The sequence below is a fragment of the Ornithodoros turicata genome, chromosome 2, assembly GCF_037126465.1.
Source record: "Ornithodoros turicata isolate Travis chromosome 2, ASM3712646v1, whole genome shotgun sequence".
NCBI classification, from domain to species: domain Eukaryota; kingdom Metazoa; phylum Arthropoda; class Arachnida; order Ixodida; family Argasidae; genus Ornithodoros; species Ornithodoros turicata.
Genome location: NC_088202.1, coordinates 131,621,375 through 131,639,020, shown reverse-complemented (window position 1 = coordinate 131,639,020; position 17,646 = coordinate 131,621,375). Strand labels below are relative to the sequence as shown.

Genomic DNA, 17,646 nt, shown 5'->3' with positions numbered 1-17,646 from the left:
GACAAGTATAATCGCTATGCTTGAGAAGGATATTTTCAAAAGCGCCTAGCAGCATGGACGACCGAAGACAGGAACGTTGAACTCAAGCTCACAGCCCCACACCGCCCCGCGACAAAAGGAATGGTCGATTGCCATTCGCGATGTGAAAATTGCTTCACATGTACCTGTAAAGTTGGAAGCCGTGGCGTTGGGGGCGGTGACGCACCATCACAATCGCTCACATAACAAAGAGATAGGTTGTACGCCTTATTAAGGCGTTAGCATTATAGTCGCCTGTTTCGCTCTCTATTGTCACTCCCCCATTCTCGACGCGAACTGACACCCTCGACATCGCCGATGCCATACATTGCCGTACACTGAAAAAAGAAAAAAAAAGCACAAGACGCCACACGAAATCCAACAACAACAACTTCCATAATCCATCTACAGAAACGTTTTCAGTCAAGTGCCGGTATTTAGGTACTTTATTAGAGAAGCAATATCAGCCCAAAAAAGTATCCATAGACAGAACGTGTTTCATTTATTGAACTCATTTTACGCTCAGCAACGTGCACGGTTTTTGGACCTTCATTCAGAGAAGCGTTCTCCAAAAGGGACATTTTTTCTTGGGATTCATTGGCGATTCCGGAGGACAGTTAAACACTTCGCCAAAGTGTTCAGAACTCATGAGAGGAACATTGCACCTCTCGTCAGAGCGAGGATGAGTCTTCTCCGGAACAGGCTTTCCACATCACATCAGGCACCAAGCCACGTAGAAGAGCTGATCACTCGTCAACCCCTTCAGTTGTCCCAGACGAACAGGCGATGTTTCCAAAGCTTTCCTGTGCACCTTCAGCAATGACCCCCTGCCCATCGTATCCGCTAGGTACTCGCCCGGGTAATCCGCGAAGTGTCTTGCCTTTGGAGAGTTCTCGATGCTGACGTTGTGACACTGAATGAGGTTAGCGTACGCTCGGTTACTCGCTTCAGAAAACCAGTCTGTTCTGTTTCCCGTACCGTCGTATTTTTTTCCGGTAGTGTCGAAGCCGTGCATAATTTCGTGTGTCAGTATCCCGCCCAGCGCGCCGTAGTTCAATTCAGGTGCTCCTCCATAAGTGAAAATTGGACGGACCATTAAGCCTGGAGGAATATAAATCACGTTGTATAACGCGTGGTACGCCGCGTTTGCAGAATAGATCGGTATCGAGGCTGTGAAGTGAGCTACGACGGACGCATTGAGGGCATCTTTGTTCCTCAACAGGTCAATAGCACTTGACGTTAGATGCTCTACCATCTTCATGACGTTCGAAACGTAACTGTCGGTCATGTCTGGGACATTGCTCAAATATGCGTCAGCCGCTTTTTCTGATGAAACACCAAAAGGGTAACCTATACGTTTGTGTAACTGCGATAGCTTTTTTAAGGCACCCTTCCGCGTAGAATTGTCGAGCCAACTCGATGTCCTGAAAGACGTTTCGATCCCAAGCAGAATATTATTCGTCATCCGTTCTACAGTATCTACTGTTGACTGGTTTACCTTCTCTAACAACGTCTTCATCGGCGCTACAATCCTGAATAAATATAAGACGTATCTTAGGCATATCTCGGCTCTCCAACTGACCTTCTGATTTGCCGTGGTCACTCCAGATACATTGTAAAGGTACCACGTTGTTCTCCATGCAAGAAATGTTCGAATGTCTTCGGTGCTGATCAATGCTTTGCTGCCAAATAAATTATAGAGTAGATGTATATCGTATAATGTCATTACAATTCGATATCTTCCGGGGAAAAGCGACTTTGACCATTTTTGTAGGCTCTTTCTCCACCTCTCGCATAGTCCCTGGTCTTTGCCGGCAAAGTAATCGATGTTAGACATTCCAAATCTGTAACTCTTGTCTCTGTACGTCCGGTTGCTGGAGACTGCGTACACTTCGTCTTCCGCTTGTAGAACACGATCTACAAACTCGTCGTCGAGATTTAAACCTTCGAATACCCAGTGTAACACGTTTTGATAAATTTTTCTGCGTTCCGTTGCACTGCGAGGCTTAACCGAGCGAAAAGAGTCGAAATGAGGAGATACACGAACGTCGAGATAGATGTCGTTCCGGCTCCGTGATGGTGCTAAAGTCATGATGTATATCACCGAATATCCTTCAACCAGAAACCTCACTTGCATATCAAGCGGTTCAAAGTTCAATTCTTGTGTCAATGACAAGCCTAACTTCCTTAGAATTTCATGTATTCCTGGCTTGCTTGACTGTGGATCTTCGAGACACGATTGATACAACTTGACTGCTTTCTGGAAGGCGCTTTGTCTTTGAGCCGGAGGAGAGGCGTTTTTCAACCACATCTCAATCGCTCGCTTATTCTGGAGGGTCACGTAAGATAGCATGTTTGATGTCCCTTTAAAATGCTTCATAGCACCGGCGCAGACATAGGTAAAAAAATTATCGCATGGATTCTTTGTCGTGTCGACAGACATACTGACCAGCCAGCGCATGTAGTTGCAGTCGTCGGTGCCACATAGTGTTTGCCTTTCATGGTCCTCCTCGTCGTCTTCTGAGGATGGAGTTGCATCAGCCTGACTTGTCTTTGGTGCTGTAGAAATCCTGAATTCGTCGTCCTCTGTATAACTACCATCCACAGGCGGTTGACCTCTTTGATGGAACGCTATGATGGCGACACCAGCTCCAAATGCCAGAGCTCCTAGAGCGCAGAGTACTAGCGCGAGTAGCCCTTGTTCGATAGAGCTTGTCTGTTTTCTTTCGTCTGCCACTGACTCCTGTTCGCGTTCAAGCTCCTGGAAGAACAGAAAAAACACATTTCCTCGTTTTTCAAGTTATGTCTAAACAAACTATGCACATCTTTCTTGTTCACAATGCGCACGATGTATGACGATTGCCCAATATACGGGGCGCCCCAGAAAACGTGTCCCTGAATTTTAATAATAATAATAAAAAAAAACTACGGCACATAGAGTCATGCGGTCAATGGCATTTGTTCTTGCTAGGTTTTTGCTACCTCCTGATTTGCATGTCATACAACCTAAGTTTAATTATGTCAATTTTTACGAACTGTACTCTGAAATTTCCCGAGTAAAGGTAACTTTTTTACCCCACCACTGTGAACAGCGTGCCGAATTTACTCAAATTAATGACAGTTGACAGGAATATTGGGGAGCTATCGTATCGGAAAAAAATAGCCGAAAATCATGCTGTACGGAGCTCGCAGAGGATAGCGCGCGCAAAGCCCACACCGGCATGGTAGGAAGAGACAGACATAGCTTATCGCGTCCGGCTTCGGCTGCGACCAAACCTTCCCTCTCCCAATTTCAGGAACTGTCACTTTTTCTACTATCATTCTGTGGGCTGGGTTTCCAACCTCCCATCGTCGGACTGACAGCGATTGCGGATTGCTCAGACGGATTGCGCTCAAAAAGTCCTCGCGCGTTACACTCAAGCGCCCCGAGAACCATGATGTTCGATGATTTTCCCCGATGGGATAGATCCTGAATATCACAGTCAATTATCATGAATATGAGTAAATTCGGACACGGTTCTCACTGCGACGTTCGCCGCCAGTGGAGCGTTTATTGGAACGACGTCACGGCAACGGGAGGTTGGTTGAAAGTTGCGAGCAACGCGGGACTACAGTAGAGTGGTTCAAACGGCGCAGTCATGCGACGGACAAGACAGAGTTACGTATAGGAAGTAATTTCACATTCTACGAGAACTCCCCAAACCGTTTCCAAGCGTACGCGCAAGTGGAGGAGCATGCCCGACACACTTTTTTGTACAAAAGTTTAGAAAAAGTAGCCTGTTGGAAATTTCAGTCATCCGGGAATGAAATGCTTAATACAAACGACATGTTACAATTGCTGCCGTCCCATGCTTTTAACGCGCAGCTGACACATATTAATCAGATGGATTCGCTACTTAACTGCACAGAAGGTCCTCTCTCTTAAAGGGACCATGAACAGGTCCCAAAAACCTCTGCAAACATATGTAATGCATCGCTAGCCACTGGTCCATTCATCATGTGGACTATGAACTCAACATTCTGTAGAATTACGGATACATTAACTAAAAACCAGGACACAAAAAAAAAACGCGACTGCTTCGACGCCAACGCTGCCGGCACGACTGAGAAACTGGCTACGACGTCAAAAGCAGGTGACCTTGGCCACTCGCGTGCTAGCTTGATGCAACCTCGGTGTGAGCAAAGGATGCAAGTGACGTCAGTCCGCTTACAGCAGGGGGGAGTCGGGCGACCGGTCGACGCTTTTTGTTTGTTTGTTTGTTTCGCCCGTGAACTACGTCCGTGTTGAATGAAATTGCAAAAGTAGGGTGTATTTCAGATAATAGCCCTCGGACGTAGTTCCGTAAACGGGCTTATGGCTTTCTCTTAAAGAAAAAGCAATAAAAATATGAAAACAACAAAACGTCCGCCATATTGGAAAAGCACACAGACTGCACAGACGATCGGCGGGCAAAAGAACGGAAGTTAATTCATACCGGAAGCAAGACAGCGCCCCCTTCTTGCAAAATGACCGGGGGCAAAAAGTCGCAAAATCCTGTAGACAACGGACGCACAAGACGCTTCCTTGCGGCTTCCTTGCCCATTGTCCCTTGCGGGGACAATGGGCCTTTTCGACAACCAGTGGCGGCGAACACCTGGCTTGAAGGCACTCGTATGTCAGCGAGACATGTGATCTACAACTACGACACGGCTGTCATAGAGTTACCATTCGACGGCAGAAAAACCATCAAGAGAAACTGTCGCAGATTGGTACGACTATAGCAGGGAGTTGTGGGGGCTATTCGGACATGGGGACGATTGGGCGCGGCGACCATGTCGCAGAAGTAGATCAATGCAAAATTGGGAGGCGGAAATTCAGTAAAGGGAGGCTAGAGGGGACATGGGTAATTGGCATGATTGACATCCATAATAATGACCTACAACTGGAAGTGTGTCGGGACAACAAACGTGATGCGATAACATTACTATCGCACATCAAAAACAATGTAGAAGAGAAGGCTCTAATAATCACTGATTGCTGGATAGGCTACATGGGGCTTGATCAGAATGAATTCTAACACTTGACAGTAAACCATAGCTTAAACTATACACTGATTCGGACACAGGGGCCAACACAAACCAAATTGAGTCGCAGTGGAGGCCTCATCATAAATGACAGCGTGGGGTAGCATTTGTTAAGGTTTCTATGGCGCCGTGATTGCGAGCGCAGCAATAAGGAAATATTTGACAAAATTTATACGACATTAGCGTAATATATACAGGTTTGGACTAAGGTCATCACCTCAAGGACACACCAAATTCGTTTTCTGATAGGCCATTCGTGACAAATTCCATCTTCCAGCAGGCTGTGATGAGTGCTCAGTGTTACATATTTCTCACATTATGCATATATCAACCACAATAACTCCTTTCCTTTCCTTTTTCGGTGCTTTACTCACTGACAAGCTCTCCAGGTGCACATCGCTGACCCAACAAATCTACAACGCGTTAAACACAAAGCCTGGCCTGACCTAACCTTGGTGACAGTTGCACAGTCTAGGTGAATACAGCCTCCAACAGGCGAAATAAGTAAAAGCCTGGGCTTACCTAACCTTGGTGACGGTTGCACAGTCTACGCGAACAAAGCCTCCAACGGGTGACATACGTAAAAACCTGGCCTGACCTAACCTCGGTGACGGTTTCACAGTCTCCGTGAACAGTGTCCAACAAGCGAAATATGTAAAATCATGGACCAAACCTTACACTGCAGTCACGGATGCTCTACATGAACAGTCTGCAATAGCGCACATTCCCCATTTTTCTTTTCATCTTAACACTTCCTCCACTGTCAAGACATCATAACCTGTATCTTGTGAAATGAAACGTTTTGAAAATCCTTTTGGATCCGGGTTTGCAAATCTCAAACACCTTTTCTGTCACCACTGCTTCACCTGTTTTGCTCCCCACGTGGCCTCAGTCACCACTTCTCCGCCTTACTAAAATGGCGGCCTCCACCTCTGTTAGGCTTAGCAAGGCCGTCGCTGTACAGGGTGTGTGCAGAAAAACGTGACCCGAATTTTCAAATGTAACTCGTTGTCTACTTACCCGAGGAACTTCCGGTGGCGTACGATGGCGTATTTATGCGTGCGAAAGCTACAAAAAATTCTGGAAGCCATACTCAGCGTAAAAAAATAAACAGAGCGCGAAAACATCGACTTCCATGCATTAGAATAGGGCAGTCATGACAGTGCATGGTAGTGCATGGCGGTCTCAGGAGAGTTATGTGCAGGCACCGCTAGGGGTACCACCGATGAGCATCCATGTGGGACATTTCTGCACCGATAGCTCCCCTAGCGGTACTTGAACACAACTGCCCTGCGTCCGCCATGTTGCCCTATTCTGATGCACGGAGGCAAAAGGTTTCGTTGCTCTGTCTACTTTCTAAGCTGTGTATGGCTTCCACGCTGTTTCTGCAGATTTCGCACGCTTAAATGCACCATCGTGCGCCACCGGCAGTTCGTTAGTTGTAGACAACAAGGTATGTGCCTAAAGGCGGGTCATGTTTTTCTGCACACGGCCTGTAGATGAGCGCCTTCAAATGGTATTTTACAAACGCGCATAAACAATTTTCTTCCTGCACTTGTTCATAATCCTTGACTTTTCCTATCCGCTATATCACCCTCGTTCACTTCAAAGTGTTATTTAACTTTCAAACGCGCTGGCTAATTCTTAAAATCTATAAGCCTGTCTACGGAACTACACCCTAGGCCTCCATGCGAGCCCTTTTTTTTTTTAATCTCTTCACGGGAATCTCCCTTTATGCCACGGCGTTCGCATTATAACTCTCCCTGCATGACGTTCACGAAGCTCTACACACAATCTGAGGCCCAGGAACTCACCGACATCACATCGGGGTTTGCCATGTTTGACCGGTGGCTCATAACGACGGCGCGGGTGACGGCGGGACAAGCGGCTTCTTTCCCTCAAGATGGACACGGAACAGGAGCTCATTTCACGTGACACGAGGGTCGTCCTTGGTGTCCTCTTCTTCACGGGCCTAGGAAAATATTGGCCACTAAAAGCGGTCCTAGCTTTCTGCAGCTATAAAATATCTTGCTTCTGTGCTAAAATATGAGAAATTTCGCGTTTTTCTGCGACAAAAATTACAGATAATACTGGTCCGACTCAGACACAATAGTCCTGCCCAGTAGCAACCCTCCACGCAAAAGGTAACATCGAACCCCACCACTAGCCTCGGCATTGGGACCACACAATGTTCTGCAAATGTTAATTTGGCATGAATTTTTAATAAAATATGAACCGTTATATAGACGTGCCACGGAGTCTGTCCGCAGTCTGGTGATATCACCTATTTTGAGTGCAACTATAAGGCACTGTTCTCTCACACAGCGCAAGAAAACAACTTTTTTTTTGTTTTTTAATGCGCTAGCATTATAGTCCTGATACGCAAGAATGGCGCAAGGGTCTGTCTGTAGTCCTGGCACGCAGCGCATGCGCGGTGAGCGGAGAGGGAAGGAAAGGGCGCGTCTAGAGTGCGACGCGCAACACTGCGCCAGCTTTGGTGGCGCGCTCACGCAGACACGACTGAACCTGTCGACCTCTCTTCTTCTTCTTCTTCTTTGGCTGTCAGCCAAAGTTCTTGACACAGCTGCACTGCGCCGCTCAGCAAACCGCTCATTTCTTGCGCTCGTATATGATGGCCAATGACATCACGAAAGCTATTAACAAGCCTGACCTCGTGACCTTGTAGTTTTTTTGTACTCTCAAATGAGACACAATAAACGTATCACTATGGGATTGTTTTGCTTCCTGGTTTTGTGGAGTGGCGTTAGTGTCCCGATCGTGTCAGAGTACGGCAACTGAGAACACCATCCACACGTAACGGAACGCTGAAACAAACTGAGCGCTGAAACGAAGCTGCCATGCAGTTTTTGATGCCAACAAATTGCACTCAAACGTTGCTATACTAGCGACTTCCTATGAGAAAGGCAACACTGCTTTTCGAATCCGCGTCCTGACAGGTCTACCATCACTAATGGGCAAATCACTCACCATACACAGGCTACTATCACTAGAAATGGACAAGAGAGTTGAACTCACTCATTGAGTTCAGTCACGTCATATCACGATCCTATTTGGCATTTTTTTGTTGTTCAATGACACGTTTTTTCTAGGACACCCAGTATACTACACGGGCAGGCGAGACCACTTTACTCTTCTAGTGTACAAAATAGCGCGTGGCATATTGTCACGTAACTTAATGTAACATGTACTTTGGAAAATTTTTCCACCTTTTTCTCGAGTTCCGAAGCATCAGTCCGCGTTAAAGCTAAGGCCGACCGAGGTGCTTATTGAAGCCACTTCAATACTACAGAAGCGCTACTTCAGACTTCAGTATACTCCCAAGAACATAATGAAACTAAGAATAATTTGAAAGCTAAATTATCCACACAGAAAGCAGAATCCGTCCGCAGAAAATGGTACCTTTTCATTTCAGCAGTACACAAGCCAGTAGAGCATGCGGAAAACGCCATTTAAGTACTTTATGAGAAAAGCAATATCACGGTACTTCCAAACGTACCGAAACATAAACCACTTTCCTTCATTGAACTGTTCATTTTACGCTCAGCAACGTGCACGGTTTCTGAACCTTCATTCAGAGAAGCGTTCTCCAAAAGGGACATTTTTTCTTCGGATTCATTGGCGATTCCGGAGGACAGTTAAACACTTCGCCAAAGTGTTCAGAACTCATGAGAGGAACATTGCACCTTTCGTCAGAGCGAGGATGAGTCTTATCTGGAAGAGGCTCTCCACACCACATCAGGCACCAAGCCACGTAGAAGAGCTGGTCACTCGTCAACCCCTTCAGTTGTCCCAGACTCACAGGCGATTTTTTAAAAGCTTTCCTGTACACCTTCAGTATTGACCCTCTGCCCATCGTATCCGCTAGGTACTCGGCCGGGTAATCCGCGTAGTGTCTTGCCTTTGGGGCGTTCTCGATGCTGACGTTGTGACACTCAATGAGGTTAGCGTACGCTCGGTTACTGGCTTCAGAAAACCAGCCTGTTCTTTTTCCTGTACCGTCGTATTTTTTTCCAGTATTGTCGAAGCCGTGCATAATTTCGTGTGTCAGTATCCCGCCCAGCGCACCGTAGTTCAATGCAGGTGCTCCGCCATCAGTGAAAATTGGCCGGACCATTAAGCCTGGAGGAATATAAATCACGTTGCTTAGCGCATTGTACGCCGCGTTTGCCGAATACATCGGTATGAAGGCTATCAAGCGAGTCATGATGGACGCGCTGAGGACGTGTTTACTCCTCAACATATCAATAGCAGTGGACGTTTGATGCTCTGTCACCTTCACGACGTTCGAAACGTAACTGTCGGTCATGTCTGGGACATTGCTCAAATATGCGTCAGCCGCTTTTTCCGATGAAATACCAAGAGGGTAACCGATACTCTTGTGTAACTGAGATATCTTTTTTAAGGCCCCCTTTCGTGTAGGACCGTCGAGCCAGTTCGATGTTCTGAATGACCTTTCGATCCCAAGCAGAATATTATTCGTCATCCGTTCTACAGTATCTACTGTTGACTGGTTTACCTTCTCTAACAACGTCTTCATCGGCGCTACAATCTTCAATAAATATAAGACGTCAGTTAGGCATTTGTCGGCTATCTCACCGGCCTTCTCATTTGCCATGGTTACTCCAGATATATTATAGAGGTACCACGTTGTTCTCTATGCAAAAAATGTTCGGATGTCTTCGGTGCTTATCAATGCTTTGCTGCCAAATAAATTATAGAGTAGGTGTATATCGTTTAAAGTCATCTGAATTTGATATCTTCCGGGGAAGAGAGACTTTGACCATTTTTGTAGGCTCTTTTTCCACCGTTCGGATAGTCCCCGGTCTTTGCCGGCAAAATAATCGATGTTAGACATTCCAAATCTGTAACGTTTGTCTCCGTACGTCTGGTTGCTGGAGACGACGTACACTTTGTCTTCCGCTTGTAGAACGTCATCCATAACCTTGTCGTCGAGATTTAAACCTTCGAATACCCAGTGTAACACCTTTTGATAAATTATTCTGCGTTCTGTTGCACTGCAGGGCTTAACCGAGCGAAACGAATCAAAAATAGTAGATACACGAATGTCGAGGAAGATGTCGTTCTGGCTGCGAGACGGTGCTGGAGTCATGGTGTATATCGCCGAATGTCCTTCAAACAGAAACCTCACTTGCATATCAAGCGGTTCAAAGTTCAATTCTTCTGTCAATGATAAGCCTAAATTTCCTAGAATTTGATATATTCCTGGCTTGCTTGATTGCGGATCTTCGAGACACGATTGATACAACTTGACTGCTTTCTGGAAAGCGCTCTGTCTTTGAGCCGGAGGAGAGGCGTTTTTGAACCACATCTCAATCGCTTGCATATTCTGGAGGGTCACGAAATATAGCATGTTTGGTACCCCTTTGAAATGCTCCATAGCACCGGCGCAGACATAGGTAAAAAAATTATCGCATGGATTCTTTGCCGTGTCGACAGACATACTGATCAGCCAGCGCATGTAGTTGCAGTCGTCGGTGCCACATAGTGTTTTTCTTTCATAGACCTCTTCGTCATCTTCTGGGGATGGAGTTGCACGGGTCCTCAGTTCGTTGTCCTCTGTGTAATTCGCAGGTGTCCTATCCACAGGTGGTCGGTCTTTTCGATGGAAGATTATGATGGCGATACCAGCTCCAAGTGCCAGTGCTCCTATAGCGTAGAGTACTATTATGAATAGCCCTTGTTCGATAGCGCTTGTTCCTTCTCTTTTGTCTGCCACTGGCTCCTGTTCACGTTCAAACTCCTAGAAGGACACAAAAACACATTTGCTCGTCATTCCCAACAATCTGTGCCAAAACGTAAAGCACACTCCACCACATTCGCCTGGGCATCAGGGGAAGCTTGAAGGACAGGCCCCATAGAAATACATGTATTCGGCAGACAATGTTGCCTATAATTCTGTAATGAAGGACGGCAAAGTTCTCCCGGATATGAAGTGAAGGGTTCATGGTGACTACCTTCACAAAATTTGATGGCGATAGCACCATTCGTCTTGGTTCCCCAATGACTATCGCTAACACATTGATCTCTATGGGGGAAAAGGTGACCTCTAGGGAACCTTAAGTCATGTAGTCCCAGAATCCGGGAGAACTTTTTCATAACGCGAACAACGTGGGAGATATCGGCTGCAGAAGTAGCTCCCCTCACGTGCATGCATTCTTCAGTTCCGACATTCAGGGAACCGACATTCAGGGAACCGACAGTTCCGATGGTAGGTGGAAATTGTTTGGATGACAGGTACATTAGGATATGTAGACTTGAAATCTTGGAGAACTTTTTTACAGCGCGTGTCACGAAGGAGATACAGGCTATAGCAGTGGACCTCGCAACCTGATTTTGACAACTTGTGCGACATGACTACCGGAATCTATGGAGGCTGCTTGCGTGGCGTTATTCTGACATAATATGGCCGAGTGGTCAGTTAAAGTGGATCTTACTGTGGACTATTGTCCAAGAAAAGGCTGTTGTTGGTGGTCAACCATACGCTGCGGGCAATGCTGGATACACGGAATACACAAATAAATAGTTTTACGGGTACAACTGCATTTTTCGAGAGAGACATGCGAGGTGCGGGTCGGTAGTTATTCACTACTTATCGGTCGATTTCTGTTGCTCGCCCCTCAGGGTCAGCGATACCATGGCGTCCACGAGCATGCGAAAATATCTGCGTTACTTGAACAACTTCAAGCATGAACAATGTGCTCCCGGTGCCGCGACGGTCACTGAGGGACAGTGTCTAAGTTGACGGTGTTGAAAGCCTTCGGTGACTTATCCAGCGTAACAACAAGTGTAGCGAGTGTTTCGATGTCCAAACACGCCGTTGTACGCGATACTGTCAAGTTGAAACGAAGACAACGGGACAGTTGACAAGATAAAAATTTGAAGCTTGTAACGTGTTAGCTAAGAAGTGTCTGCCACCTAAATCAGTAATATGCATCATTGCACTCCATTATTCAGTACATTTGACCTAATTAGGCTGAGAGAAATCCACAAAGTGAAGAAAATGCCTTTTTTTACTTCAAGTAGAAAGTTCAAGATTTCGGTCACACCGTTTCACTAATAAGTATGCGGTTTTCGGAAGTTATCCATAAAAATTTAACACTGCCGCTGACAATCGCCCCTCATCCGGCGTGCTGATTTTTCAGCTTCCAGCATGATAAGGCGAAAATAGCCTGCTGGTTTCCGTCAAGAGATAAGCTTGTGAAGGTGAAAAAGGCGATAGCACTGTGTTCTAGCTGCGGGCTCCTCTCTCACTGATGCTTCCTTTAGCCGATCGTGTGCCATCGCGCGAAGCCGGCAGCTGCGATGACAGAAAATCTGAAAGTGCATTGCTGAGAGGCGTGAGGTTTCAGGTGAGTTGAAAGCCCTTGAAAAATGTTACTAAGTCTGCCAATTTATCCAGCGGAAATAAATAATTCGGCTGATAATAGCTTATGCACACCAGCGGTCTGTATCGCAAATAGAACTTGGCATCATGCAACCAGGTTACAACTTTTACCTCATGCATTCTTTTCTTTTCTATAAAATGCTAAGTTACAACTAGTGTACGGGCGTCCTCATCACCGTCAGTCGTTGAAACTAGTTTCAACTTATGTTAATTTAATACATCCTATTAACACAGACAACTGTCCTGTCGTACGCTCTTCAACGCACAGCGTTCTACACAGCACTCTGCATAACAGACATGGCATGAACTTCACAGGGAGGGTCATGAAAAGTCAAACTCCACCGCCTATACTTTCTGCTCGAGAATTGGAGCGATTCGGTGGCGGGTACGGATTGTATGCGCACGCCGTCCCCGGGAGGGACGTGAAGGCATGCGCCCGGTGTGTGAGGTTTCACGCACGCTAAAGAACCCTCCGGTGGGCGAAATTAATCCACAGACCGAGCACTATGGCGTCGCTCATGATCTCAGTTCTCACGCGACGTAAACCTGGAATTATGTTTATTAATAATTTTTTTACACTACTTTCGTGGCACCTTGAAAAAGTAACCTCGGGAAATCGCTTCCTAAAACGATCATCTATACACTATGAACGCATGTATACACCAAGCTTCGTCCGTCGTCTTCTTCGCTTCTTCTTCGGCACCCGCTTCCGGTGTATCCAGTCACACACACATACAAAAACAAAGAAATAAGTAGTGATACTATTTTTAAATATTTTAAGCAGCAGTAACATTTTTACTTGAAAAGCTGCGACCAGCAGTCGGTATCAAATGTCTGTTTTCTTTTTTTTTCCCTGCCTTCTACATTAGGAAGGTAAGCGGAATGCCAACAGCTTTCATTGCTACTATCAGTCTATCCTATGGCCTAGCTAACCTGCACAGCCCGTGAGTGTATAGGTGACGCCAAATCAAGTTCCTGTCAGATTGTTGGTCATGTTTTCAAGTTATGTCTAAGCAAATTATGTAGATTTTATGTAGATGCAGACGTCAGACGACAGGCGGAATGTCAGTTACGAAACTGGCGCTTAGCTAAAGGACCTTTGGTGTCTGTGCAAGACGGCAGCTGAAATTACCTTTAGTGGAAACTGGCATCTGACGCAGTGTGAACTATATCTGAAACTAGCGGGGATTGCTAGCGGCCTTTAGAGCGCTAAAGGCGAAGCCTCGTCACCAGCGCGCTGGCAATTCAGACTTGTACGTATCTTGAGTACGTACTCAAAATACAGTATTTTAAATACGTTTCCGGTGTTTTGGTACTCTACTCAATACCTTTTGCGACAAGTATTTTTAAAGTATTTAAAATACTCTTTGCAGTATTTGCTACTCAGTACTCAAAAGACATTTGATCCTCGGCAAGCCGTATCCAGCACACTGCACACGGCAAGTCGTATTCCCCACCGTGTCCAGATTTTCAGCTGCCTTCTTCCTTTATTTTTTGTGGAATTCGTGCATCTGGCACAATACAGGCGGGTCCCACGCTTGGCCTTGCTTGTCAACAGAGGTGGGCACCCGCACGAGGGCGCGCGAGGATGAGGGTTTCCTCACCCTCACCTTACAATATTTGAGGTGAGGTGAGGGCCAGTTTTTCTGGTGATGTTTGAGGTGAGGTGAGGAAAATCTTCAAAAAATTTTGAGGTGAGATGAGGTGAGAAAAACATTTTTAAAATTTTTGAGGTGAGGTGAGAAAAATTTTCAATTTTTCTAGGTGAGGTGAGAAAATTTTCAAAAAAAATTTGAGGTGAGATGAGGTGAGGAAAACTTTAGGAACGCGCACTCTGTGAAAACTTTTTACGCGCGTACACGGGATATATTTCCTTCTTTTTGCGGCTTGCGTCTCTCACCTGGGCGGGGACTGTCCTCCTCTCTCACCGGTGATACGCGCAACTTTTACGCGTATAACAATCGTTCCACGAAGTATTTTCTGTGATTGGTTAGGTCAAATCTGCCAGCTAAAAAAAAAAACGTTACATTGACTAAGCAATTTCACGAGTTCATTGGCAGTCACTCAAAGCCAACGCGACTTTACTGATGAAGATTCTTCAATCCCTGCGAATGTCACATCGAATACACAAATAGCTTGAAAAAATTGAGGTGAGGTGAGGAAAAGTCCCAAAAACTCATCTGAGGTGAGGTGAGGAAAAATTTCAAACCATTTTTTGAGGTGAGGAAAATTTTTTAAAACAATTTTGAGGTGAGGTGAGGAAAAAATTTCAGAAAATGGTTACTATTCATATTGCAAGGTGAATCCCCCCGGGGATTAGGTACAAGCAAATCCCGGCATTTATCTCATTGGTCACCAAAGTAATAAACACGCGCCAGAAGCTGAAAGACCCGAGCTGACATACAGTAGGGATTACGAAGTTTTGAGTCAGAACATATCACGAAAGTTCACCAAACATTACTTAACACCAAGTACTTGGAAATAAAATATACTGATTGCTGGATAGGCTACATGGGGCTTGATCAGAATGAATTCTAACACTTGACAGTAAACCATAGCTTAAACTACACTGATTCGGACACAGGGGCCAACACAAACCAAATTGAGTCGCAGTGGAGGCCTCATCATAAATGACAGCGTGGGGTAGCATTTGCAAAGTTTCTATGCGCTGTGATTGCAGGCGCAACAATAAGGAGACATTTGATAAAACTTTGCACGACATTAGCGTAATATATACAGGTTTGGGCTAAAATCATCACCTCAAGAGCACACCAAATTCGTTTTCTGATAGGCCATTCGTGACAAATGCCATCTTCCAGCAGGCTGTGATGAGTGCTCAGTGTTATATATTTCTCACATTATGCAATATATCAACCACAATAACTCTTATTTTCCTTTTTCGGTGCTTTACTCACTGACAAGCTCTCCAGGTGCACATCACTAATCCAACATAAATCTACAACGCGTTAAACACAAAACCTGACCTGATCTAACGTTGGTGACAGTTGCACAGTCTAGGTGAACACAGCCTCCAACAGGCGAAATAAGTAAAATCCTGGCCTGACCTAACCTTGATGACGGTTGTACAGTCTACGCGAACACAGCCTCCAATGGATGAAATACGCAAACACCTGGCCCCTGGGCTAACCTAACCTTGGTGACGGTTGCACAGTCTACGCGAACAAAGCCTCCAACGGGTGACATACGTAAAAACCTGGCCTGACCTAACCTCGGTGACGGTTTCACAGTCTCCGTGAACAGTGTCCAACAAGCGAAATATGTAAAATCATGGACCAAACCTTACACTGCAGTCACGGATGCTCTACATGAACAGTCTGCAATAGCGCACATTCCCCATTTTTCTTTTCATCTTAACACTTCCTCCACTGTCAAGACATCATAACCTGTATCTTGTGAAATGAAACGTTTTGAAAATCCTTTTGGATCCAGGTTTGAAAATCTCAAACACCTTTTCTGTCACCACTGCTTCACCTGTTTTGCTCCCCATGTGACCTCAGTCACCTCTTCTCCGCCTGACTAAAATGGCGGCCTCCACCTCTGTTAGGCTTAGCAAGGCCGTCGCTGTACAGGGTGTGTGCAGAAAAACGTGACCCGAATTTTCTAATGTAGCTCGTTGTCTACTTACCCGAGGAACTTCCGGTGGCGTACGATGGCGTATTTATGCGTGCGAAAGCTACAAAAAATTCTGGAAGCCATACTCAGCGTAAAAAAATAAACAGAGCGCGAAAACATCGACTTCCATGCATTAGAATAGGGCGGTCATGACAGTGCATGGTAGTGCATGGCGGTCTCAGGAGAGTGATGTGCAGGCACCGCTAGGGGTACTACCGATGAGCATCCATGTGGGACATCGTTTCCATTTCTGCACCGATAGCTCCCCTAGCGGTACTTGAACACAACTGCCCTGCGTCCGCCATGTTGTCCTATTCTGATGGACGGAGGCCAAAGTCTTCGTTGCTCTGTCTATTTTCTAAGCTGAGTATGGCTTCCACGCTCTTTCTGCAGATTTCGCACGCATAAATGCACCATCGTGCGCCACCGGCAGTTCGTTAGTTCGGTAAACAACAAGGTATGTGCCTAAAGGCGGGTCATGTTTTCCTGCACACGGCCTGTAGATGAGCGCCTTCAAATGGTACTTTACAAACGCGCATAAACAATTTTCTTCCTGCACTTGTTCATAATCCTTGAATTTTCCAATCCGCTATATCACCCTCGTTCACTTCAAAGTGTTATTTAACTTTCAAACGCGCTGGCTAATTCTTAAAATCTATAAGCCTGTCTACGGAACTACACCCTAGGCCTCCATGCTAGCCCTCTTTTTTTAAATCTCTTCACGGGAATCTCCGGGAACGGGAATCCTCTCACTGCATGACGTTCACGAAGCTCTACACACAATCTGAGGCCCAGGAACTCACCGACATCACATCGGGGTTTGCCATGTTTGACCGGTGGCTCATAACGACGGCGCAGGTGACGGCGGGACAAGCTGCTTCTTTCCCTCAAGATGGACACGGAACAGGAGCTCATTTCACGTGACACGAGGGTCGTCCTTGGTGTCCTCTTCTTCACGGGCCTAGGCAAATATTGGCCACTAAAAGCGGTCCTAGCTTTCTGCAGCTATAAAATATCTTGCTTCTGTGCTAAAATATGAGAAATTTCGCATTTTTCTGCGACAAAAATTACAGATAATACTGGTCCGACTCAGACACAATAGTCCTGCCCAGTAGCAACCCTCCACGCAAAAGGTAACATCGAACCCCACCACTAGCCTCGGCTATTGGACCACACAATGTTCTGCAAATGTTAATTTGGCATGAATTTTGAATAAAATATGAAATATGAACCGTTATATAGACGTGCCACGGAGTCTGTCCGCAGTCTGGTGATATCACCTATTTTCAGTGCAACTATAAGGGACTGTTCTCTCACACAGCGCAAGAAAACAACTTTTCTTTTGTTTTTTAATGCGCTAGCATTATAGTCCTGCTACGCAAGAATCGCGCAAGGGTCTGTCTGTAGCCCTGGCACGCCGCGCATGCGCGGTGAGCGGAGAGGGAAGGAAAGGGCGCGTCTAGACTGGGACGCGCAACACTGCGCCAGCTTTGGTGGCGCCGGCT

General features: G+C 46.0%; 3 protein-coding genes across 3 annotated transcripts; all 3 read right to left on the bottom strand.

Annotated features, from left to right (window-relative positions):
• Positions 1–499: 499 nt before the first annotated feature.
• Positions 500–7,022, bottom strand: LOC135384054 (membrane metallo-endopeptidase-like 1). Its single transcript, XM_064613303.1, has 2 exons — positions 6,897–7,022; positions 500–2,779 (listed from the first exon to the last, which is right to left on the bottom strand). The coding sequence occupies exons 1-2, from the start codon at positions 6,936–6,938 to the stop codon at positions 731–733; spliced, it is 2,091 nt and encodes a 696-aa protein (XP_064469373.1). The 5' UTR covers positions 6,939–7,022; the 3' UTR covers positions 500–730.
• Positions 7,023–8,481: 1,459 nt separating this feature from the next.
• LOC135384053 (uncharacterized) lies at positions 8,482–17,037 on the bottom strand. The gene is made up of 2 exons (XM_064613301.1): positions 16,945–17,037; positions 8,482–10,864 (listed from the first exon to the last, which is right to left on the bottom strand). The coding sequence occupies exons 1-2, from the start codon at positions 16,984–16,986 to the stop codon at positions 9,758–9,760; spliced, it is 1,149 nt and encodes a 382-aa protein (XP_064469371.1). The 5' UTR covers positions 16,987–17,037; the 3' UTR covers positions 8,482–9,757.
• Positions 8,675–9,409, bottom strand: LOC135385041 (neprilysin-1-like). The gene has a single exon (XM_064614218.1). It carries the CDS (start codon positions 9,407–9,409, stop codon positions 8,675–8,677), a length of 735 nt encoding a protein of 244 aa, XP_064470288.1.
• Positions 17,038–17,646: the final 609 nt, after the last annotated feature.

What these genes read in the sequence shown, in the direction of transcription:
- LOC135384054 (XM_064613303.1), bottom strand. Translation starts at nt 6,938, where the DNA reads ATGAGCCACCGGTCAAACATGGCAAACCCCGATGTGATGTCG. An exon ending in CAAACCCCGATGTGATGTCG is followed by an intron (nt 2,780 to 6,896) that starts GTGAGTTCCTGG and finishes CTGTTCTTCCAG; the next exon opens with GAGCTTGAACGCGAACAGGA.
- LOC135385041 (XM_064614218.1), bottom strand. Translation starts at nt 9,409, where the DNA reads ATGACCGACAGTTACGTTTCGAACGTCGTGAAGGTGACAGAGCATCAA.
- LOC135384053 (XM_064613301.1), bottom strand. Translation starts at nt 16,986, where the DNA reads ATGAGCCACCGGTCAAACATGGCAAACCCCGATGTGATGTCG. An exon ending in CAAACCCCGATGTGATGTCG is followed by an intron (nt 10,865 to 16,944) that starts GTGAGTTCCTGG and finishes GTGTCCTTCTAG; the next exon opens with GAGTTTGAACGTGAACAGGA.